This window comes from Glycine max, chromosome 17, assembly GCF_000004515.6.
Source record: "Glycine max cultivar Williams 82 chromosome 17, Glycine_max_v4.0, whole genome shotgun sequence".
Classification (NCBI taxonomy): Eukaryota; Viridiplantae; Streptophyta; class Magnoliopsida; order Fabales; family Fabaceae; genus Glycine; species Glycine max.
Genome location: NC_038253.2, coordinates 3,002,171 through 3,027,521, shown reverse-complemented (window position 1 = coordinate 3,027,521; position 25,351 = coordinate 3,002,171). Strand labels below are relative to the sequence as shown.

The window sequence follows — 25,351 nt, the reverse complement described above, 5'->3', positions numbered from 1 at the left end:
TAATTAAAAAATTATAGCAGCTCAAAAAAAAATTTTATCCATAAAATTAAATTATAATTTATATAAAAATATCATATAAATATATTCATTTGTTATTTTATATTTTTCAACTATTTTAATAGATAATTTTATGAAATACTTATAATTTAATAAGCTAACTTAAAAACTTTCGAGTACAAATTAAATTAATTGATTTAAGGTTTTCAAAGCTATGTACTAAATTTGTGTTTTGGGTAGTATTGTGGATCAAATTGATTGGTGGTGTTAATTTAGAGGACTGAATTAATGATTTAATGTTTTACTTAACATAAAAATGTAGTAAAATACCGGTAACTTCACTTAACTGCATATTTGAATCAAACAAATAGAGTACTTCAATCTAATTACATCTTTGAAGTTGAAACAACCTTAAAATCTAAATGTAAAAAGAATCAGTCCTAAGATACCTAGATTGTTTGTTTTGCTGCCTATATTACAAAAAGAATGGAACCTTGCATTTCCTTATGGTATGATGCCTACCAAAACTGTTTGCAGGGGGACACCCCGGTGGAGGCAACAGGTGACTTTCATTATAGTTGATAGAAACAAGACAAAGGCCATGAGGAGGGGCAGACAAGGAGTATTTTGCAAGCTCCTTTCGATCTCGACTCGCCAGAATATGTGGAACAATGTCAGGAGGTATAGCTTCCCTACCAATTTGAAGCAACAAAGCCACCTAGAAAAGCAAACATAGATGTTCATTGCAAAAGTGGAACAACTATACAGTAATTTTGCAACTGCATAATAATATTTTAGATTATTTAGGAACAAGACTATTTACCATGTTTCGGACTTGTCTATATAAGAAACCTGAGCCTTCAACTTCTATTTGCAAAAGAGCTCCCTAAGCAAGAAAATTGAAGTAATCAGCCTTTTAAGCTTTGAAGTCTTCACAGAGAATAAAGAAAGAAGATACAAATAGGGCAAATACAGTGCACAATACTTATGATGATGGTAGTGGAAGAAACTTGACTTAGAACTAGTTACATACCATTTCTTTCAAATCAAATCGGAATACATGCTTCACTGGATCCGGTACCCCATCATTGTTGGATGCATTGGCAAAGGCAGAGAAATCATGCTTCCCAACAAAATATTTTGCAGCTTCTCTCATAACAGCGCTATTGAGTTTATACACACTATGGTAAGCAAAGTGCCGTTGGAATGGATCCATGATGGCATCATTGTATATCTTGTAATGGTAAATCTTACTTATGGCAGAAAATCGAGCGTGGAATTCAGCTGATGCAGGGCTGATCTCTCTAACTCGAATATCAGTAGGAAGAAGACCGTTCAAAGCTGCATGAAGTTCTTCCAAGTTGTCATAGTTAAAAGGTGTAAAAAAATGAGCAACCTGCAGACACAGTAAGTTATAAATTTCTGATGGTTGTCACTTGAAAGTTGAAGCCACATAAAAGGAACAAAGTCAGACCTGACCCCAAGCATGAACTCCTGCATCGGTCCTGCTCGCACCAACCAAACAGAAATCCTTCCTTTGAAGCTTTGTTGCTCGAGTTAAAGCTTTCTCCAAAGTACATTGTACAGTAGGGGGAGACTGCTGATATTGCCAACCTGAAATATGATCATCATTCAAGATATAGGCAAAACAGAAGAAATTCCATTATTAAACTATACTTTTACTATTAATACTGGAAAAATGCACCTTTCTAAAAAGCCTTAAGAGTTAAGACAAAAAGTGCAATTTTACTGTTAGAAAATGAAGTGAATAGGGACTGAAAGACTTTTTGCAACAGTCAGGGACTAAATTGAGGATTTTGTAAAGTCAGTCATGACTCAAGTGATTCATGTTTTACAATCTTGGGAAGAAAATGGAGGTTTATTCCTTAAAGTACACTAACTATCATTACATTAAGCACAAAAAATCATTTCATAATTTGGGACTCTGAACCATTTCCAACGTGGATTTTGATAAGGTTTAGCCAAATCAGCCTAACAGATAGAAAATAGAACTATAAAATTTATAAATTTCTGATCTCATGATTATAATCACAATATGCTCAGTTTATTAAGTTGATCACCCTAAACGATAGGCACAATGTTTAAGACTCATCAAAGCAACTGAAAATTGAATATATGCAACAATGCAAAAGAGCTACAGCATTCAGAGCCTAAATTTACCATATCTTAATAAACAAAGCAGTTTCATCAATTCATTGAAATTGCGGTGTTAGTACAACAGCTATAGAACCAAAAAGAGAAAAATTAAAGAAACACTCAAAGCATGTTTGAGAAAGATATAGATAACGACAGACCCAGGTGAGAATGTTTGAGAAAGTAAAGAGCTTTATAGATGAAAAGGAAAGGGCAGAGTGTGAAAATTAAAAAAGAGAAGAAAACCTGCGTATTTGGTTCCATCATAAGCCAAAACGAGGCGCCACTTATACCAATCTTGAATGGGCTTCACACCATGACCATGTTCCACTTCCACTGGAGCAGTGGAATTCAACTAAAATCGACGAAAGAAAAGTGTCATGATGATGAGACAAAAGGGAAGAATACATAGAAAGAGTAAGAAGAGAAGAGAGAGATAATGTAATACAAAAGGTAGGGGAGTTGGAGACGGAACAACAAGTGCTCCTATTGCATAACTCATCATCTCTCACAAAATCAACACTCTTTTTCTTCATTATCCATTTTACTTTTGTCAATACTAACCACAATCTGCGTATGAAACAATCGGATCCATTTTAGCCTGCAAATAAACCAGTCCTGTCTTGTTGGTTGGTTGCTCCAACGGGTCTATAAGATAAATGAAAAAAAAAATTATAATTAGACACAGGAGTATTTAATTTTGTAAAAAAAATGACTTTTTAGAAATTTATGATGACTTAAATTTTTACGATTATAAAAATTCTAAAGCATCAAACTCAATTGAAAAAAAAAATTACAAGATCAAGTATTTAATTATATATATTTTTAATTTAAAAACTTAATTAAAAAATTTCAAATAATTTATGTTTTTATTGACTAATTTAACTAATAACGGTTCACGTTGTCTATTGAATAATTACAAGACCAACTAGTTTTTTCTTTACTATATGTTTTATGTGTGAAATATTCCTAAACTTTGAAATGTATTTAGATTAATGTGTGTAGAACATAGGTTTGTATTCGCTTAAAAACTGATAGTTAAACATGGGTATTGTATAAAGAGATATTTATTTTATATAACTGAAATTTTATAGTTTATAAATTATAATAGACAAATACTTCTAAATATATAAAATATGTTATAATTAAAATCTATAATAAACAAATACTTGTTAACATACAGATTATATTTTAAATGTATAATAAATAATTTATATTGTGATATATTATTATTTTCATTATTGATTTTTTAAAAAAATATATTTAAATTTAAGTTAGAACTAAAGATATTAAAAATGATAAATTAAAACTGATAAGAACTTAAAACTAAACCCTTTTTAATAATAAAAAAATGGTTCAGGCGATTAATAGCAGCTTTGTTTTAATATCTTATATGTGTGACATATTCATTAGCAGATTAAAATTTGTAAAACATAAGATTGGATTAAAAACTAACATTTAAGCATGTGCATTTTGTAGAATATAGTTTTTTATACAACTAAAATTTTAATATAATAAAAAAATACTTTTAAATATATAAATTATATTATAATTAAAATTTACAATAAATACATATATATATATATATATATTTGAACATATAATTTATATTTTAGATATATGATTAAAAATTTATATTATCATATATTGTTATTTTCAATTATTTATAAAATAGTAAAATATTAAAATTCAAGTTATAGCTAAGGATAATGAAAATGATAAACTAAAAGAGATAAGAACTTAAAATTAAACCGTTTAGTTAAAAATAGTAAATTTTAAGTTAGAAGGGTTGAAAATGATAGATTTTAAAAAGGTAAGAGGACAAATTAAAAGAAGATGACATGTTGAAAAAAAATCTAAATATAGTCTTGTTAAAAAATATCTTAATTCTCCAATTCATCGTCAGATAAGTAAAATCTGATAAAAAATCATTTTTGTAATTATCTTGAAAAAAATATTTTTTTAGAAAAGTTTAACAAAAAATATTTAAAACGCTTATGTTGAAAAATGAGAGATAAACTTTTATATATATATATATATATATATATATAAAGAATAAGAGATAAAAAGTTAAAACAGTTTCATTCAATATAGCTATTCTAATATATATGGGACAGCTTAAATGACTCAATAAATTAAAATAAGAATATTTAATTATTTTAATAAAAAATAATTTGAGTTAATTGAATACTATTTCACTGAAGATTTATAGTTAATTCAATAAAATTATTAAGTTGGTATCATGTTTGTAAACCTATGGTACTATGTTTAATTCTTATATATTAAAAAAATTCAATAAAATTATTTAGTAATTAAAATGATCAAATATTAATTTAATTTAAAAATTAAGGGTAGAATGGTAGCGATAAAAAAAAAAAAGAAAAAAGAAGAAGAAGTGGAGTGGTGGTTTTGTGCAAATCAGAAAGGTGAAAGTGAAGTGACATTGTCAATACGTCGTCGTAGAGGCAGGTTTCACAGAATTTGGGGCGTAAACACAAAAGGACAGAGCTTTCTCCCTCCGATTGGTTCCCTCTCATCATCTCTGCATTCCAACAATTGCACCTTCCATTCTGCATTTTAGGTTCCTATCTTTTTCTTCTTCTGGTTTAGGGTTTTCTTCCATATTTCCCTTCAATTACATTTCTGCCACCACTCTTCTGCCTTCCCCCTATCAAAATAATTTTTTTCTTCCATCAATCAACGTTTTTTCTTTTCTCCAAATCATAGGTTTCTCATGTGGGCACCGTTAAATTTTTATTTATTTTTTGGTTATAAAGATTTAATTTTTATCTAAAATTTCTATGGTAGACTTTGTTGTGTTTGTTTAATGTGTATTTCGCTTCTGAAATTTAACTTTGAATTATCACAGTTGCAATTTCACACTTGTATAAAATAAAAAATTATATGTTGCTACTTGGTAGGTAATGGCTACGAGGAAAGTTATAGCTATATGTCAATCAGGGGGTGAGTTTGTGACTGATAAGGAAGGATCGTTGTCATACAGTGGGGGAGATGCCTATGCAATAGACATTGATCAGCAGACAAGTTTGAGTGATTTTAAGTCAGAGATAGCAGAAATGTTCAATTGCAATGTAAGTACGATAATTATCAAGTACTTCCTTCCTGGCAACAAGAAAACACTTATTACAGTGTCAAAAGACAAGGATTTGCAGCGCATGGTCAATTTCCTCGGAGATGCTAACACGGTTGATGTGTTTGTTATGTCAGAGGAAGGAGCTGCTCGAAATAACAATTCCAACATGCCTGGTAGTAGGTAGTTATTACAAGTTCTGTTTGCTTATTGTTCATTTTGTTTCATAGGCTTCCCTTGATAATAACAGACATTTATTATTTATGTAGTTTAATTTGCCCGTAATTTGGCCAAAATGTAGAAACTGCTGCTTGGATATGATGATTAAGAGTCATACATCTTCGGAATATCATATTTTCCTGTTGTCTAAAGTTGAAGATGTGACCTACATAATTGAGATGCCATGTCTTTGACCAAATATGAATGGCCATAGGATATTTTAGATCCATATGCATTTACTTGGGCATTATTTTGAAAATCTTATAGAAAACTTGTTATTGCAGGTCAAGCAGGACAACTGTGTCGGAAGCCACTGTACCTGTTGTTGCTCCTATTGATGTCATTGTTGATGCTGTCCAATGCATGGATCAGGTAGAGGTGGTAGATGTAGCTAATGAAGTCCATGTACGTTCTATTTGTTCTGGGGGCAATGATGACAATCATCGTAAAGCTGCACAGCAGTGGGAAAATACCATCACTGGTGTGGACCAAAGGTTCAATAGTTTTAGTGAATTTCGAGAAGCTTTGCATAAATACTCTATTGCTCATGGGTTTGCTTACAAATATAAGAAAAATGATAGTCATCGTGTCACAGTCAAATGTAAATCTCAAGGCTGTCCTTGGAGAGTATATGCATCAAGGTTGTCAACCACTCAGTTGATTTGCATTAAGAAAATGCACTGCGATCATACTTGTGAAGGATCTGCCGTTAAAGCTGGGTATCGAGCAACTAGGGGTTGGGTGGGAAGTATTATAAAAGAGAAATTGAAAGATTCACCTAATTACAAGCCAAAGGATATAGCTGATGACATAAAACGGGAGTATGGGATTCAGTTAAATTATTCTCAAGCATGGCGTGCAAAAGAAATTGCTAGAGAGCAGCTTCAAGGCTCCTACATAGAGGCATATACTCAGTTACCATTGTTCTGTGAGAAGATAAAAGAGACCAATCCAGGGAGTTTTGCAACATTCACAACTAAAGAGGACTCAAGTTTCCATCGTCTCTTTGTAGCATTTCATGCCTCAACATCTGGTTTCCAGCTTGGCTGTCGCCCTCTCATTTTCCTTGACACAACTCCTTTAAACTCAAAGTACCAAGGGGAGTTATTGGCTGCAACTGCTGTGGATGGAAATGATGGCATTTTTCCTGTAGCTTTTGCAGTTGTAGACACTGAGACTGAAGACAACTGGCGCTGGTTTCTACAGGAACTGAAGTTAGCAACATCAACATCCGAGAAGATCACATTTGTTGCAGATTTTCAGAATGGCTTAAAAAAATCATTGTCTGATGTATTTGAAAAATGCTACCACAGCTATTGTTTACGCCACCTTGCTGAGAAATTGAACAAGGACTTGAAGGGACAATTTTCTCATGAGGCCAGACGTTTCATGGTTAATGATTTTTATGCTGCTGCTTATGCGCCCAAATTGGAGACTTTTGAACGTAGTGTTGAGAATATTAAAGGTATTTCTCCTGAAGCCTATGATTGGGTCATACAAAGCGAGCCAGAGCACTGGGCAAATGCATTCTTTAATGGGGCAAGGTACAATCTTCTTTCATCAAATTTTGGACAGCAATTCTACAGTTGGGTGTCAGAGGCACATGAATTGCCAATTACTCAAATGATTGATGCATTACGAGGTAAGATGATGGAAACAATTTATACACGACGAGTAGAATCTAATCAATGGATGACAAAGTTGACACCATCCAAGGAGGAATTACTCCAAAAGGAAACATTAGTTGCTCCTTCACTTCAAGTATTGTTCTCACAAGGTAGCACATTTGAGGTCCGTGGAGAATCTGTGGATATTGTTGACATTGATAATTGGGATTGTAGCTGCAAGGGATGGCAACTTACTGGTGTGCCCTGCTGTCATGCCATTGCTGTGTTTGAATGTGTTGGTAGGAGCCCATATGATTATTGTTCGAGATACTTCACAGTTGAGAATTATCGATTAACATATGCAGAATCTATTCACCCTGTGCCAAATGTTGACAAACCACCAGTCCAGGGTGAATCTACTTCTTTAGTTATGGTAACCCCTCCACCAACAAAGCGCCCTCCAGGTCGGCCAAAAATGAAGCAAGTTGAATCAATAGACATAATTAAACGTCAGCTTCAGTGCAGTAAGTGCAAGGGACTTGGCCACAATAGGAAGACATGCAAACTATCATAGTATCACAATTAACAACATAGTAAGAAGTTATCTCTCTCTCTTTCTTTGTGCACGCACTTGGTTCTCTAAACAATGTATGACTTTTGGGCGTGTATTTTGTTGCCTAGCTAGATTTTCGCATAAAATTATTGGATTGGATTCATGTGGTTTTTTAGGCCTTTCTAACTTGTTATAGCCTATTTGGTTTGGACTTCTACTGCGATGCCACTTCCACATTCTTTCTAAAGCACTTAGACACTTCCAACCCTTAGCCTTTATGAGTAGGAGAAAATTTCTCTTTCCCATGAATGCTTGTCAGCATTCAAGAAAATCTAATACAAACATAGCCTTACATAAGCAATCGCATCTATCCAGCCTCAAGTGAGAATATGTCTGACTCTTCCAGCAGTCTTCCCTGTGATTGTTACCACACCCTAGAAAACAGTAGGGATACCCTCCCTTTTGCATAAGAGAAAAAAAAGAAGAAGCGGAGATTCACTCTATATAGTGATGATAAAAACAAATTGAAGCACAACTATGATTCTAACCCAACAAGAAAAGGCTCAAAGAGTATATAACCAATTCTTAATTTCTTCGTCCTAATTGGTTGAATTTTGAAGTTTAGAAAACATTATTTTTATTTGCATTTTAATAATGGTAAATTTGCAATTTGAGAATTCTGAAATCCTTAATTTTGTATGTTTTGTTTAAGACACTCATGAATTTTTATTGTTAATTATGAATGTCTTTAATGAGCCAATCACAGTTGAACTTAGAATCCTTACACTTGTTCTTAATCAAGGATAGGGGATTCTATCTGTTGGATTGTTTTCATGAAAGCCTTTATACACCTCAACAGCAAGAGTTTGTGTTTCATCAGTGATGTCATATGTCAGCATGTCATGCATTCTAATCTTTTACATAATAGTATGTCTGATGCCTTCTTAAAACATTGAATCTGTGTGAACTGTTTAATCATCCATAGCTGCTTATTTGGAATTATATGGTTATTTTTACCAGTAACTGATACAAGAAATCTGAAACATTTGTTTGCACAGGGAATCGTTTTTTAATCAAAATGCACATCTCTGAGCTATTTCCAACAACAGTACAGAATTGAGATATATTTTAGTGGCTGCATAGGATTTGATTCAGATCTCCAAAATTCTTGTGCTGATGATCTAGAGATTATCAAATTGCGATATTAGTTAGTTAGTTAGTCAGTTTTTCTCCTTTTGCCCTATCCAATGTTATTTGCCAGGGAACAAATTACTTGGTCTTGAGAAGTGTATATATTTTGTTAAGATAGAACAGAAACCAAGAGTTCTCAGAGTAGGCTTTCCTTGTTACGATTTTCTATTTATTTAATGGAATCTAGTTCTTGGCTAAAGAACTAGATGCCTCCTTAACTTGGATGTTACCTTGGCTTGTGATTTTCTTATGGAGCCATTATAGGAGATGCCTCCTTAACTTCATCATGACCGGTGGAAGACATCTAGATACATGTTGCATACAATACAAGCTGTAAGAGTGCTTATGTGAAGTGTCTTTTGCATACCTCACTGAATGCAAAATTTATAATCATTATAGCTCTTTCTTAATGATATTTAAAGGTATTTTCATATGATTTCCTTTCTCTGTTTCGCGAGGCAAATTTATCAAACAGGTGTAGATTTGATTTCAGCCCAAATAGAGCAAACGATCAATTTAGTCTCTAATTTCATATCTTACTGTTTAAAAGTAAGGAAATTCAAGTAATTTCCTGAATTTTTTTAGGATTCCATTTAAGTTCTGGCATTAATCTCTTTTTTTTTTTTCATTCTGGTTCCTAGTTTGGGAACTCAAGTTAAGGGACCAAAGAGAAAAAAAGATTTAACTTCAGGGACTTAAATGAAATCCTACAAAATTTTGGGACTCATTTGTGTTTTCTTTAGTTCTTGAGACTAAAATGGTAGCAAGATAAAATTCATGGATTAAATTTATCATTTTTGTAAATTAAATTATTTATCATTTTTTTCTCATTATTTTATAATTTAAGAAACTAAAAATAAAAAGGAGAGATCTCTTGACATGTCAATTTGGGAATTTCTCTTTTTCAAACAATGAAAAATTGAATTTTTTTTAATATTTATTTGCTTTTGACTTTCTTTTCCAGTGAAAAATAGTGTTCCACCTTGGCGATATTCTGATTATTATTTATGTCGTAGTTTCAGTTTGATTCGTGATGTAAGCTGACTGGGTCGTGCCATGATTCAATAAGCAACTTGTAAACAATTGACATATTTTTAATCCATTTTTCATTTACAAAAGAAATTAGGAAACATTAAGTAGTATATTACTAGTTTGAAGAACACATTTTATAACACACTCAATCTAGTACATACTCATTATTAAAAATCATTAATAAAGTTTATTAAATGTGGAGTAAAGTTTACATAAAAATTATTTATAATTTCTAATACACTTGAATAGTAATAAAAGTGTATTAAAAAAAAGGTGTTTTTAATACAAATTTGAAACGGAAAATAAGCTGGTTGTCATGCATTTCTATAATTTATCATTAATGGGAGAAGCAAGAAAGCAATGTTAACTCGATAAGACAGAACATTGGAGGCTTTTTGCATTCTCAAATGGAATTCTAGTTCTAGTTCTTTGGCGGTGGCAAGGAAAAAAATAAAAAGAAGCAAAAGCAATATAGAGATTAGAGAGTACAAGAAGCAGCCAGAAAAGAACTAGTTATCCATCCAATTCCAATCTACAATCCTTTTACTCGGTGCATCCCTGTTCCATCCGGGAATTGACACGTGCAAACTCGGAAAACTCAGCATAAGAACCAAATGATGACATGCAGTTTGATACCTTTCTTTCTTCAACTGACACGTAAAATTTGACATATTTTGTAACTAAGCCACGTTGCATGCATCACACCCCCCATGTTCATCAACTCACTCCACTCCCTTATAAAAACCACCCCAATCAAAATCAACCTCCACCACCACACTTGCATTGTATTTCGTTTGTTGTTCAATCTAACAAACTTCTCTATATCGTTTACTTTTTCAACACACCTTACACACTTCTTTATTTGAGCCTTTCATATAAATATCATGGCTTCGAGGGTGGTTTCGGTTTTGGTGATAGCGATGATGTTGTTTGCCATGAACTGTAACTGCACTAGTGTTGGCCACATGCCTTCAACCAAAGAGGAAGGTCACGATTTTCAGGAGGCTAAAGCCAAGACAACACAAACTGCGAACAAGGCCATGGAAACTGGTAAAGATGGGAAAGAAGCCGCAGAGTCATGGACAGAATGGGCTAAAGAGAAACTCACTGAAGGTCTTGGCTTCAAACATGATCAAGAATCCACCACTAAGAAAGTCTCTGACTATGCCGGTGATGCTGCTCAGAAATCAAAGGACTATGCCGGTGACACTGCTCAGAAAACCAAGGACTATGCCGGTGACACTGCTCAGAAAACCAAGGACTATGCCGGTGACACTGCACAGACATCAAAGGACTATGCCGGTGATGCTGCTCAGAAATCAAAGGGCTATGTCGGTGATGCTGCACAAAAGACCAAAGAATATGTTGGTGATGCTGCTCAGAAGACCATGGATTATGCCACTGATGCAGCACAGAAGACCAAAGATTATGCTACTCAGAAGACTAAGGACTATGCAAGTGATGCAACTGATGCTGCAAAAAAGACTAAAGATTATGCTGCTCAGAAGACCAAGGATTATGCAAGTGATGCAACTGATGCTGCAAAAAAGACTAAGGATTATGCTGCGCAGAAGACCAAGGACTATGCCAGTGGTGGTGCGCAGAAGACCAAGGACTATGCCAGTGGTGCTGCGCAGAAGACCAAGGACTATGCAAGTGATGCTGCGCAGAGGACCAAGGACCATGCAAGTGATGGTGCTCAAAAGAGCAAAGAATATGCGGGTGATGTAGCACAGAATGCCAAAGATTATGCTCAAAAGAGCAAAGATTATGCGGGTGATGCTGTACAGAATATCAAAGATTATGCAAATGATGCAGCGCACAAGAGCAAAGATTATGCTGGTGATGCTTCTCACAAGAGCAAAGAAGCTTCTGATTATGCCAGTGAGACGGCTCAGAAGACCAAAGACTATGTTGGTGATGCTGCTCAGAAAAGCAAAGAGGCTTCTGAATATGCTAGTGATGCGGCTCAGAGGACCAAAGAGTATGCTGGTGATGCCACCAAGAGAAGCAAAGAGGCTTCTGATCATGCCAATGACATGGCTCGGAAGACCAAAGACTACGCCAGTGACACTGCTCAGAGAACCAAGGAAAAACTCCAAGACATTGCATCTGGTTTGTACACTAACTTTAGAAACATTTCTGCATTGCACAAGCAATACATACTATAGACAAAAACCATTTTTGACTCACTTAAGGGCTTGATTTCTTTTTCAATTTTTCGCATTAAATTTTTGTTGCTAAAATACTTTAATGCTAGTTACTAGTCAGCAATCGATATAACGTTTGCCCTTTTAAGATGCTGCTCATCTAGAATGTAAATGGTGCTACATGTGATGAGGCATGAGCTTTTTATATTATTTTAAAATAAAAACAGTTTTTGATTAAATCAAACACACCCTTAATGTTTGGTCCTATGTTTCAAAAGGTTTCACATAGCAAATAACTTATAACATGTACGGCATATACAGATATTCGGATGACACCCTTTATCTCAGTATGATATAAAGATGCCTTAAGTTTTAAGTGAGGTATTAAATCAAAAGGGTAAAGTATTTTAAGAATAAAATCAAGTTATGGTAATGCTAGTTTAATTTATTGATGTATGATGTGCAGAGGCTGGTCAATACAGTACAGAGAAGGCCAGAGAAATGAAGGATGCAGCAGCAGAGAAGGCTAGTGACATTGCAAAGGCTGCAAAGCAAAAATCACAAGAGCTGAAAGACAAATTAGGTGGACAACACCGGGATGCTGAGCTTTGAGAATTGAGACGGTTTTTAATCACTTTGTACCTTTTAATTATGCCACAATAGTTGTCCAATTCTGCCAGAAATAATATTGTGTGCGTATATATATAAGGGAGTGTCCGTCTTTGTGTTATGTACGGGGTGTGGTCTGATATATTAGCAACTACATAGTCGAGGTTGGAATATTTTGTATTGAATATGATGTTTTCTTTATGTATAGTTAAAATATAATAGATACTCAGCATGTCATTTCTCTGAATAAAGTGCCCAATTTGTAGGATCCATCTAGCTGAATTGGAGACATATCATATGAATGTATGATGTGTATTTAGCGCTTTAAAGTTTAATCTTCACTTCCTGCGAATGGCAGAGGAGGCATTGTGTGAATGTGATATGAAAGTTCAGGAGTTATAGAGAATGTTATAAATAACGTCACACATGAATTTGTGTTGGAAAGAAAAACAATAATAAGTTTCTATAATATTAGGATGCATATTTAAAAATTAGTTTCTATAATATTTCTTATTCTAAAAAATATTTTTTGTAAAGAAAAAGAAACTATTTGAGATCCATCTTAATGAATCTTGAGCCTAATGTCAGTGGGATAGGCATGAAAGCACAAGCACATTTGAAAACTATTTGAATTGGTAACATATTCTGGGCTAAAGCTACTTGCACCCGGAAAGTGTAATCCAAAATGTATTGGACTTGGGTTCCAAAAAAAAATATGTATTGGACTTCCGAAATATGAAATGTGTGTTTTGTGTGATTTTTGTGGTCTATTTTTTTCTAGAACTTACATATTTTTCTCTAATATATTGAATAATTAATCATAGGTCTTTAATTATTCAATAATTAATACGAAAAGATTCAAACTTCTAAATTTAGAAACTTAAACGATAAATTGCTTTATATCAAGGAAATCTACATCCAAGCCATAAAAGTGTTTTTATATTTTGTTAGGGTCAACCACTCACAATTCATTGAGATATCTGCAGCAAAGTAATGCTATTTCTTCATAAATGTCTCACAATAATTTTGTATTCTCAGAACAAAGTTAGGAATTAAAGATATATATATATATATATATATATATATATATATATATATATATATATATATATATAAGATAAAAGGAGGTATGTGTTGAGAAAATATGTAGAGAAATAAAATATAAAAAAGCACAAACAAAAATTACAGTAAGAATATTGTTATTCGTTACAGCATGGTATTCGTGTATGAAAGTAAAGGGAGCCTGAAGAGTCATATATGATTTGTCCCTTCTACGGCCAGTTGCATCATGCCTTGTAAGAAATTATTAAGTGATGTTGAATAATTATAGTCTCTTTTGATTTCTCGAGATACAAAATTAAATATTTTTTTTATATAATTTATAAAATATAAGCATCTTATATCATTATTATTTATTAATAGGAACCATAAATAAATAGTGATAAAAAAACCCACCTAATATAATAATTTCTTCTCCCTTCCAGAAAGGCAAGTAAACATAATATATGAGTTCCGAGATATCGTGTAGATTTTTAACACATGGATCACTCAACAAGAGTCAAGACCTTGAGAAACAAGTGGTGTTCAGGCAATAGTGCAATACTCGCCACGCCATCATGAGAGGCAAGATTTTTTTGCTTTTCACAGCTAGAGGTCTCTAGTGGCTATTAGGGGTGAGGTAGAGACGTGATGCTACTACCATGGATCACGTGTATAACTTTATAACATGGTTGGTTCAACTATAAAACAGGACAACAACTAGGTTAATAGAATAATAAAGTTGGTGGTAGGGGAAGAAAATGGTAAGAAGATACATGTGCAAACACCAAGTAAAACATGACCAATTCATACTCAAAAGTATTAAGAAGATACACAAATAACCATCCTCTATGCATAACATACCTTGATTCTCATATTTTTCATGCAAGCATGATAGCTTCCAATAATTTGATGATGTCAAACCACTATCATATGAAGGAAATTAGTTCAATGGTATCATAACTGACAAGAAACTAAGAAAATTTGACTCTAAATTTTAAGCTACAGCTTATTTGATTTTCATTTTTTACATTAAAAATTGGGAAATTTAAAGAAAATAAGGCTCCATAACACATATTGAGCTACATATCTTCCTTGAAAAGTGCATAATTCGTACCATTGTGAAGCATGATTGACAATCAATAAAATATTCCCTTTAAACTTGCTAAGAGAAACATCCTTTCTATCAATATCTTGCATCATATAATATAATACATACCATTAGTACATATCAAATAAAAATAATAAAATTATAAACTTTTCTTATCTAAAATTCTAAAAGGCTTGAGCTTTACAAATTAGTAAAATCATAAATGGTTTTTCTATGGTAGTCTTTGCGTAAATTGAGAAAGACTTAAACTAATAAAGAAGGGACCTTGAATAAAAAATTCCCTTAAATGGACTCTCACCATATATCATACCCACGTTGAGAAAATTAACATCTAGTGAAAAAAAAAGATCCATGCTCATTATCTTGAGAAAATAAACATCATAAAAAGAATGACACCAATATAAGATGGGGTCTTCCCTATTTCACAAACTTGAAGATCCATACCAAGAGCTTTGTGCACACACCACTACTCCCCTGATTTGGTTGTCTTAATGTCAAATTTGTTGTTTTGACCTCGAATCTAGTGCTTCCAACACTAAATCTAGTTTTTTTAACCCTAAATCTACCATGAAAAGAAAAATCAGAAATGCTTTACAGAATAACAAACATAGAAGAAGAAAAATGAGAAGAAGAAGGGAGATTCGGGGGAGAAGGGATTCAAAATGAGAGTTTAGACAAGAGCTTATGTTCCTTGGTGGCCATGTTGCTGACAATGGTTCAAATTGAAGGGAGATTCGACGGCGACGACGGATGGGAGTGAAAGTGAGAGAGTGAAAACAAAAGGAGAAGGAAAGATACAACTCTGACGACGACCATATAAAGTGAAAGAGTGCACAGAAAGAAGAAGTCAAGCACAAGAGGGCTACGTGAGCGTCACGATGTGGTAGAGGCGACAACAATACAACGATGAGGGCTTTGCACTTTTACAAAATGTGAGAGGGTGCGAGTGAGAGAGAGACACTAAGAGGATTCAAGAAGAGAGATTGCGTGAAAATGAAAAGAGAAAACACATTCCATTAGAAGACGATTTTTTAAAACACAAGTTTTGTGATGTCATAGTGCGTTTTCAAAACGATTTTGAGGAAATTATAATTATAAAAAATACCACTATATTTTGAACCGACATCAATTTTTGTAAAATCGTTGTTGAACCAACATCATAAAAGACCATTTTGTACTAATGTTCACTTATCATTTGTTATGATTATATAATGAAAATATATATACAAGGTTCTGAAAAGTCAATTCTGTTTTTTTATCACTAAAAAAGAAATTAAAGAAAAAGTATAAGTGGCAAATACAAGAGCAACATGTATGACTAAGTTAAATAATTATAAAATTGACCTAGTAGGAGAACTAAAGAGAAAGAAATTGTATCTTTAAATTCCTCTCACTAATAAAATAATAATCAATATTAGTGTTTTTTTTTATAAAAAAAAATGACTAAGTTACATAATATAGTGATCCCTTTCTCTTACCCATCATTGCCCATCATACATAAGGAATCCCTGTATCTGTATAACTGTATTGCTACCACATATCACCCCTGAAACGATTTGTTAAAAAAAAAAAGAAATGCAAAGGATTCAGTGCCCATGCATAGCCAAATGGAAAAGACAAAAAACCCGATGGCTGATATTATTAAATTAAAGTAGTGTATTATATATAATTATTTAACGACTAAAACTAAAACGTTTATCTACAGTTACAAAAAATAAATAAATTTCACAGTAATGTGGCGCATGTGCATTGTGCGCTGCTTCCTAGCTGGTCACATATAATTGAGGATTATATAATAAAGTTATTAAGGGTAAAATATCTTTTTACCTTTTAAAATATTATGAAATAGTATTTATATATATATATATATATATATATATATATATATATATATATATATATATATATATATATTAAAAAATATAAGAACTCAAATATATAAAACTTTATGAGGATTAAAAATTTAAAACCAATATTTAGAAGTAATCTTTTTGGATTTTTTAATTTATTGAAGTTATATTTCATTTTTTTATTCTTGAGATTACATTTTCATATTTTTTTATTTTGTATTTTCAACCTTACAGTTTTAAAGTTTAGGTATTTAATTTACAGTTTCTTAAAAATTTCTTAAATATATAGAAATCAAAGTACATTCATTTCCAATTAATCAACATATAATATACTTTACTATATCTGTACATATATATTTAGAATGAAAAAAAATTCAAAAAATATCCTTAAAGTGCTATTATTGATAAAAAAAAATATAAGTTAATTATTAATTAAATTTCAAAACATAAAAAATACATACGAGTGTTTAATTTTTTTCTCTAGAAATTTATGGAGCAAATTACATGATCGGAAGAAAATGCCTCTGCTTTATGGAGCAAATGACCATGCAGTGGTCAACCATAGAGAATGTACTTTGTTTACTAATTATTATTATAGTCAATATTTACTTGTTCCGATAATTAAGAAATTGTTTTTTCTTAAACGTAAAGTGTTAAATTTAAGTATCATACTAAAAAAGAATAGTTAAAATGTAGCATGTCGTGATTGTCTATTATTAATTGCTTGTACATTAAGATATTTTATATAATATTTCTCTTAATATCCTTGTTAATTAAAACTTTTCATCCGTCAATTTTTTTTATAAGATCTTTATTACTTTAAGATTAATGATTATTTCTTAAAAAATAACATAAGACTTTTCAATATGATTAATATTCACTCTTATGTTTTTTTGAAACTTCTCCACAAATTCATCCATTTTATAACTAATTTTATAACTAATTTAAGTCAAACACATTTAATTACAAAATTCTTAAATAATGGTCTACTAAAAAATAAATATATTTTGTTAATAAAAATAATATTAATTAATTCTTTTAAAGCATGATCCAGTGCACAATCTCATATATGTATAATTTTTGAATTTTTCTCTTTTATGTGTAATTCACTAGGATGTTATATAAAAAAAACTTTACTCCTGTTAGTATAATGTATCCATTTATTTTACTGATTACTGACTGATTAATTTTATTAAAATATTTTTTCTCAATTATGCTTTTTCATTTAGTATACTTGAATTCAAGATTTTGATTAAGGATATCAAATTTAATAACTTATCGGTTAACCGAGTGTTTTAATAACACATCAATTGGCTTTAAAAAATAATTACCCAGAAAAATCTAATTATTCGACGTTAGGAAAGGTGAGTCTCCGACAAAATATTATTTATTTGATTTTTGGAAATGTCTACTTTCCGAAAAAATGAAGAAATTTCACTCGGACACAAGGAAATGTCCGAGGGTCCCATTTAATGATTATAAGAATGCATCTAAACAAAATCTCGGAAACCACCAAGACAAGCAAACAAAGATTTATAAGCTTTTTTGCTTAAAGGAAAGGTCGAAACGAAAAGAAAAACGTTTGGTTTAGCTGCTTTGTTTGTTTTTTTTTTCCACAGAATACAAAAGCCAGAACAGTAACACAAATTGAAAGGATAGACAGAGAAAACAAAAAAGGAAAAAGACAACTAAGGAATATAATACATTATATTTTCTTAACATTATATTATTAACATAAAGTTTGTTCTTGAATGAACTAATTTCACAGGAAGAATAACAAATACATCACAGTTATATCACATTATTGGAGAAAAAATGCCTCTCTAACTCGTTTGTTGTATTTTTGATAAAAAAAATTATTAATAAAGAATTTTGGGATTTTAATAATAAAGTATAAGTTATTAAAGTATAAATAAAAATTAATTATAATTATTAATTTAAATTTAAAAATTTATATATTTATTAACATTGAATAGTGAATCATATTTTACAATTATTATTATATATTTATTAACTTATGTGTACTAATATTTAATACTATTATTATATTTCTATTAATGTATTAGTATTTTTCAATTATCATTTATTATTATTTAATTATTTGTAATAATAATAAAAAATTATTATTGATAAATATAAATTCAATTATATACTGTACAAATAGTTTATTTTATGATGATAAATTTTTTTATTTATTAATATCAATTTATTAACATATGGCAGTAATAGTGAATATTAATAAATTTAAGAATGTAAGATAATAAATTATACATTAAATCTTATTAAATACTAGTAAATTGATACATCTATAATATTAAACATTAGTACATATAAATTAATAAATATACAATAAAAATATTAATTAACTTGTTAGGGATTTCTTCTTAAATTTATTAATATTTAATATTGTTGGTATGTATTAATAAATAATTTATTTTGTGGTAGTAAATATGTGTGAAATTTGGAAGTCCCATTTAAGTTATTTATAATATAATTTTTATTTATATTTCAAACTAATACTTTGACTTAGTGGTAATTGTTGCGCCTTGTGTTGTTGGGGTGAAGGAAGAGACCAAAATCACATTGTAATACTTGAGGAATTAAAAGCGCAATGAAGTTCTATTTAAGTCAAAATTAATATTGATATTGTTTTAGGTTTAAATCATCTTATTTATGTTAAAACTGTATCTTTGAGTAGTCGAAAAGAGTCAGACATGGCCTCACATTTAATAGATTGTAGGTATAAGACTTAACTCATTTATTTGATGTAAGGTAATTAAATAAAATGTAAGTTTCTCTTAAAATTCTCTTGGAGTTCAAAAGCTTTTTTCCCCTCTAAAATTAGGACATTGTCTCCTTTTCTAATTTTTTTATGTATAAAAAAAAGTTCAAACAAGAAGACGAGGCTATTAAAGCCAACAAAATTCCTAGTTAGTGTTTCAGTATATGAAAATAGTATCATATTGTTTAGAAATTAAGATTAAGGATATACTCCCTTAGCCTATCAATGTCTTAAAAATTATGAGATTTATTGATTTTATTAATAATTAATTTCTGTTGAATCGATGAATGATATATTGATAAAAAATATTATCATATATCACCATAATATATATATATATATATATATATATATATATATATATAAAATTAAATGACAACATAAATTATTATATATTTAAATTAAAATGATGAAATTAATATTTGTTGTTAAAGTTTATAGATCGTCACAATTATTTGAGAGTGAATTGACAAGCTAACAAGAAATGATTGTATTTTCAAAAACAAAAAATAAACCAAAACAAGCTTTGTATCATAAAAAAGAAAAAAACTGGTGGAGGATGGGAATTGCAATAAATGTGGGGAACCGAAATACCAATCGTGGCCTCGTGGGGTAGGTTGGAATAATTGAATGAATCTTTTACTTACGTGTGGGGCATCTCTTACTGTGTAACAATAGTAAAATCAATAAGTTAATAATATCCTAATGAGTTATTATACCAAAAACGGTACTAATGTAGTAGTAACTTTGTCAGCATTAATACGCATTTTGCGTGTGTTCCCTCATCTTTATCCCTTCCTAATCCTTGTTTGGCCATTTTTCGCATTTCAATTCTTCTTTCGTTTATTTTTTCTGTTTTTGTGGAATCGCATAGTATTCTCCTTCTGTTGTTTCTTCTACTGTTCCATGCGTTATACATAAACAAAATACAGGGGAAGAAGAAAAATGGTGATTATAAACCTTGTGAAGAAGAAGAAGAAGAGCGAGAGAGAAGGAATGCGACTTGGGAAATACGACTTGGGTAGGACTCTTGGTGAGGGCAATTTTGGCAAAGTCAAGTTCGCTAGGAACACTGATTCTGGCCAAGCTTTTGCTGTTAAGATCATTGACAAGAACACCATCGTCGATATCAACATCACCAATCAGGTTCTTCTTACTTCTTGGTTTGGTTCCCTCATGATGATTTCAGTGACATATAAAAACAACAACAACTACTATGTAGTCATTATTTTGTTTTGATCAGAAAACTCAAGTCCTCCACTCAGCATCTATCTGTTTTTCTTTGTTCTTTTTGTTTTTTTTTTTTTAATTTAAATGCACATGCAGTCTCTTACTTATATTTATGTTTACAAGGTCTAAACCTCATAGATGTAATAATTCTGGTGAAAATTGCAGATAATTAGGGAAATAGCGACCTTAAAGCTCCTACGGCATCCCAACGTTGTTAGATTATATGAGGTACTGTCACTCATGCTCTGTTCATATAGTTAATTACATTTCATCTCTCACTTATCATTTTTATTTTTATTATATTAAAAAACTACTATCCTAAATCTCAAGTTTTTGCACACTCGCACCTAATCTCAGTGAAATTCATTTATGGACTGGATTTTTTTTACTCGGTTACTGTTAGATCTGGCATGTATGATGTACTATTATAATTTGCTCGTTAAGAAGAAAAAATTAGCCTAATCCTTAAATTATAGGTTTTTGAATTTTTGTTCCATATACTATTGATTTTAAAAAATTGATTTTTAAAAAAATCATCGTTATTAAAAGAAATAGTTATTGCGGTTAATATTCTCTTTTAAATTTTGAATTGTAATAAATTTTATTATATTTAGGTAAATAATTAAAATATTATATTATTAAAATATAAAAAAAGAAAAGAGTCCTAGAATCTTAATGCTTCAAACACCGATGAATGTATAACAATTATTGATGAGGAGGAGATTTGCAATGAAAAACAATAATTCATCAATAATTTAGGATGATATTTGTGATCACTTAATTACACAGCTTAATATTTAACCGAGGATATTAATGGCATATATTATCTTTAATAACGACAAATTTTTTTAAGGACCAAATTTTTAAAAAATAATTTAGGGACCAAAATTTTTAAACCCCCTATCATTTAAGGAATAAAAACTTAATTAACCAAAAAATTATCACAGTTTTTTTTATTCTATTTTTATACTTTAGGTCAAAGATGTGAAACATCTATTCTAACGAAAAACCAAGCACATTAAAACTGCAGTTTTATGTTAGTAGTATTTAAATAGCAACATAATCTCCAAAATTAATGGACTTTGTGAAGTAGGTGACATGGCACTATCATGTTTTGGGGGAGAGAAAATAACTATAATAGACTAATAACGTAATACGTGCTATTATTGTTTAAATTCTATTACTATTAAAAATAAAACATTAAGCGCTTCAAAAAAATTAAAATTAAAATCATACAAAATTTAAATTAAAAACTAAAAATGTAATTAAATAAAAAAGTATTATATTAATCCTTAAAAAAAGTATTATATCAAAAATATAATTATTTATCATTTACTTTTTTAATTTTGAAATATTGAACAATATGATTGTTACTAAAAAAAATTACAAAAACATTTTTACCTCTCTTTTACAACAAGCACTTTATCAACATTTCTTTCTCCTCTCTTGTGGTCTCTGTAATATTTAATGCTCTGCACATACAATACAGCAAACGCTGCGTTATTAGTATATCTTTTATGTCTCTATATCCGACGTTATATGTGGGCAAACGTCCACTTCGAATCAATTACTGAGTTTAGCTGAGTTCATGGAAGTGGTGTTGAACCGAGTCAGAAATGAGAACACCAACTCATCCTCGGATTCTGGTATCACATTGATTAATTAAATGAAACAGAAGGAGGTGGTTGGACCTCAAACACTTTTATTTTATTTGACTATTATTGATGATGTGTGACATTGAGCTCATGAGGGAGATTGATTCATAGTGAGAGGATATGCAGGTGGTCAATTTTTCATATTAAATTCTGTTGCAACTTGTCAGCACCAATAAAATCATACCACGTTAGGAATATAGATATCTGTTTTGCATATCAAAATTTGGATTGCTACTATGGACTTATGGTTACCTGTATTAGCATTTTGTTCAGCATCTAGCAGTTACTTGTTTAGCTCAAAGTAACAATTTACGGGTTCAATTATATTCACATTTTTTTAGATTTATTTGATATCTTTTAATATTTTTATAATCAATATAACTACAAAAAAAAAAGATACTATTTTAAAAAATATTGGATGAGATGAGATCCTGGTTAAGTGCCGTCATGAGTCATGAGCACACATTATATTCAAATCCAATGGTCCGACCATACATACATAGTGTATGAATGGAATTGGTCTGGCACACAGTTGACTGTAATTTTTTCCCCTATGTTTTATTGCTTCAGTTGCTCTGGATAGAAATATGTTATGGGTTGGTTCCTTTACACATTAAAGTAATCTATTGCGTTTTATTTATCTATTAATTTATTTGGTAGAGCATTTGTATCATTGATGCTTCTGATTATCATTAATAACTATCATTACGCAGGTCTTGGCTAGCAAAACAAAAATTTATATGGTACTTGAGTACGTGAATGGAGGGGAGTTATTTGACATAATTGTAAGAATCAATTAGTTTTTTTTAGTGATTTTTATGATTTTTTTTTTGAATGGGTGATTTTTATGATTTTAGTTTAATTTCTATGCACTATTAATGTTAAAAAATTACACTATCAATCAATCAAACATTGTTGCTAAATGTTAATATGACTTATAAATTAATTATGATAAAAACTAACAAATTTATTATATTCAACACTGTTATTATTGAATAACAGTGTAAAAATTACTCTTGTGATTTATGACCAATGGTGTTTGATGAGTTAGTTGTATTCATAGGCATCCAAAGGTAAACACATCGAAGGTGAAGGTAGAAAGCTGTTCCAACAGTTAATTGATGGGGTGAGCTACTGCCACACTAAAGGTGTCTTCCACAGGGATCTCAAGGTACTTTCAAGTTGAAATTCCACAACATGGTTATCTGTTTTTTTGGGGTTTATGTCTTGCATTTTATTACACACAAGTGATGCTGTCTATGTCCTTGCAGCTTGAGAATGTACTAGTGGATAACAAAGGGAACATCAAAATAACTGATTTTGGTCTTAGTGCTTTACCCCAGCATCTTAGGGTAAGATATTATTCTTTGAACCACACCTTAGTGTAAAGCATACCATTTTGGTTGGGTATTGGCTTATTTAATAACTGTGTGAAAATTTTCAGGAAGATGGATTGCTGCATACAACTTGTGGAAGTCCCAATTATGTTGCACCAGAGGTACTTGCTAATAAGGGCTATGACGGTGCAACATCAGATACATGGTCATGTGGTGTTATATTGTATGTGATCCTAACAGGACACTTACCTTTTGACGATAGAAATCTTGTAGTTCTCTATCAGAAGGTAGATTCGTATGTTGCCTCTATGTTCTCCTTTCGCATAATGTAGTAGTTAAATAAATTAATTCTCAATTATTTTTTTTCCTGAGGGATCACAGATTTTTAAAGGAGATGTTCAGATACCAAAATGGCTAACACCGGGTGCACGGAATATGATAAGGAGAATTCTTGATCCTAACCCCGAAACACGGATAACAATGGCTGGGATCAAAGAAGATCCATGGTTCAAGAAGGGTTACATTCCAGTAAATCCTGAGGATGAGGATGTATATGTTGACCAAGAAGCCTTTTCCATCCATGAACAGGTATTATACTCGTGTTCTTCCACCCTTCCTCCCTTTTTTTCCTTGTAATCTAAAACTCTTCTCATGGTAATAGCCAAATGAAGCAGAACAGAGGAATTCAGGATCACCATCCCTAATCAATGCATTTCAGTTGATAGGGATGTCTTCATGCTTAGACCTCTCTGGCTTTTTTGAGAAAGAGGTGAGCATGGAAGTCAATTTGCAGTATTTGTACTATTATAAATTTTGGGCATAACTTTCTGTGTCTTTGGACATTCACCACCTCCTAATGAAATTTAACTCATTTTAATGCACAATGTGGTTTGAGTTACAGGATGTTTCTGAGAGAAAGATAAGATTTGCGTCAAATCTTTCGGTTAAAGATCTGATCGAGAGGATTGAAGATACTGCGACAGAAATGGAATTTAGAGTCGAGAAGAAAAATGGCAAAGTTAGTACTATAACTTACGTTTTTATTGAAGTTGCTTCTGTTTCCAATAAACTCGCAAATAAACTAAATTTTAGTTTAGCTAAGCTAAAAGTAAATATAATATCAATATTTCAGTTGAAAGTGATCCGAGAGAACAAAGTGCACAAAACTCTTGGCTGCCTCTCAGTGGTAGTAGAGGTAAAGTACGTTTAGAATGAGCTAATCCATCGTAAACTAATCTTTACATCTCAATATCTGCATAATTTTCTGCTGCTAAGAAACTAACTTCATTTCAAATATAACAGGTGTTTGGAATAAGCTCATCATTGTATGTAGTAGAATTAAGGAAGTCTTATGGAGATGGTTCTGTATATAAACAGGTATTTGTTTATACTCTTTCTATATTCCCCTTCTAAAATCAGAGGTTGATAATGTGATTGATGTCTATATATGTTTTTTCATATGGTGCAGTTATGCAATAAATTATTAAATGATTTGGGAATTCCCCCCAAGCAACCGCTAGTGAGATCAGCAGCAAATTAGAAGCCAGATTATGTGTAGGATGTTTTTTTGGCTCAGGTGGATAGCTACACAGATGATATAAAAACCAATTGTAAATGCATTATAGTTAAAGAGTAGAGAAATGCACTCATGTTAGACAATGATTGCACCAATTTTGAATTGCATCAAATGGTTTAATCCCGTAGATGGCTTCTCCATGTCTCATTAACTGTGAACCTGAAAAGCA

The 25,351-nt window shown here is 31.2% G+C and overlaps 4 protein-coding genes across 8 annotated transcripts; 3 read left to right on the top strand and 1 right to left on the bottom strand.

Moving 5' to 3' along the window:
* Positions 1–334: 334 nt before the first annotated feature.
* On the bottom strand, positions 335–4,727 carry LOC100775575 (tRNA pseudouridine synthase A 1). Its single transcript, XM_006601341.3, has 7 exons — positions 4,605–4,727; positions 2,716–2,799; positions 2,398–2,506; positions 1,472–1,611; positions 1,031–1,393; positions 821–883; positions 335–715 (listed from the first exon to the last, which is right to left on the bottom strand). Exons 1-7 carry the CDS (start codon positions 4,725–4,727, stop codon positions 473–475), a joined length of 1,125 nt encoding a protein of 374 aa, XP_006601404.1. The 3' UTR covers positions 335–472.
* On the top strand, positions 4,290–9,205 carry LOC100809446 (uncharacterized). Of its 4 annotated transcripts, XM_041011317.1 has the most exons (5): positions 4,290–4,732; positions 5,073–5,243; positions 5,380–5,425; positions 5,746–7,661; positions 8,680–9,205. In XM_041011317.1, the coding sequence occupies exons 3-4, from the start codon at positions 5,412–5,414 to the stop codon at positions 7,640–7,642; spliced, it is 1,911 nt and encodes a 636-aa protein (XP_040867251.1). In that variant the 5' UTR covers positions 4,290–4,732; positions 5,073–5,243; positions 5,380–5,411; the 3' UTR covers positions 7,643–7,661; positions 8,680–9,205. The 4 variants fall into 4 exon arrangements, with proteins under 4 accessions (XP_040867251.1, XP_003550981.1, XP_014625535.1 ...); XM_003550933.5 differs by having other exon boundaries at positions 4,291–4,732; positions 5,073–5,425; XM_014770049.3 differs by lacking the exon at positions 4,290–4,732 and having other exon boundaries at positions 5,102–5,243; positions 5,380–5,418.
* Positions 9,206–10,604: 1,399 nt separating this feature from the next.
* LOC732637 (Lea protein) lies at positions 10,605–12,870 on the top strand. Of its 2 annotated transcripts, XM_041010935.1 has the most exons (3): positions 10,605–11,959; positions 12,316–12,375; positions 12,461–12,515. In XM_041010935.1, the coding sequence occupies exons 1-2, from the start codon at positions 10,729–10,731 to the stop codon at positions 12,345–12,347; spliced, it is 1,263 nt and encodes a 420-aa protein (XP_040866869.1). In that variant the 5' UTR covers positions 10,605–10,728; the 3' UTR covers positions 12,348–12,375; positions 12,461–12,515. The 2 variants fall into 2 exon arrangements, with proteins under 2 accessions (XP_040866869.1, NP_001238201.1); NM_001251272.1 differs by lacking the exon at positions 12,316–12,375 and having other exon boundaries at positions 10,622–11,959; positions 12,461–12,870.
* A 7,298-nt stretch (positions 12,871–20,168) lies between these two features.
* Positions 20,169–25,306, top strand: LOC100805710 (CBL-interacting serine/threonine-protein kinase 1-like). Its single transcript, NM_001255270.2, is given in 12 exon segments — positions 20,169–20,530; positions 20,780–20,842; positions 22,983–23,054; positions 23,333–23,440; positions 23,541–23,621; positions 23,714–23,893; positions 23,988–24,194; positions 24,268–24,375; positions 24,508–24,624; positions 24,739–24,801; positions 24,909–24,983; positions 25,075–25,306. Coding segments are annotated over 12 exon segments (1,347 nt in total). The 5' UTR covers positions 20,169–20,329; the 3' UTR covers positions 25,147–25,306.
* Positions 25,307–25,351: the final 45 nt, after the last annotated feature.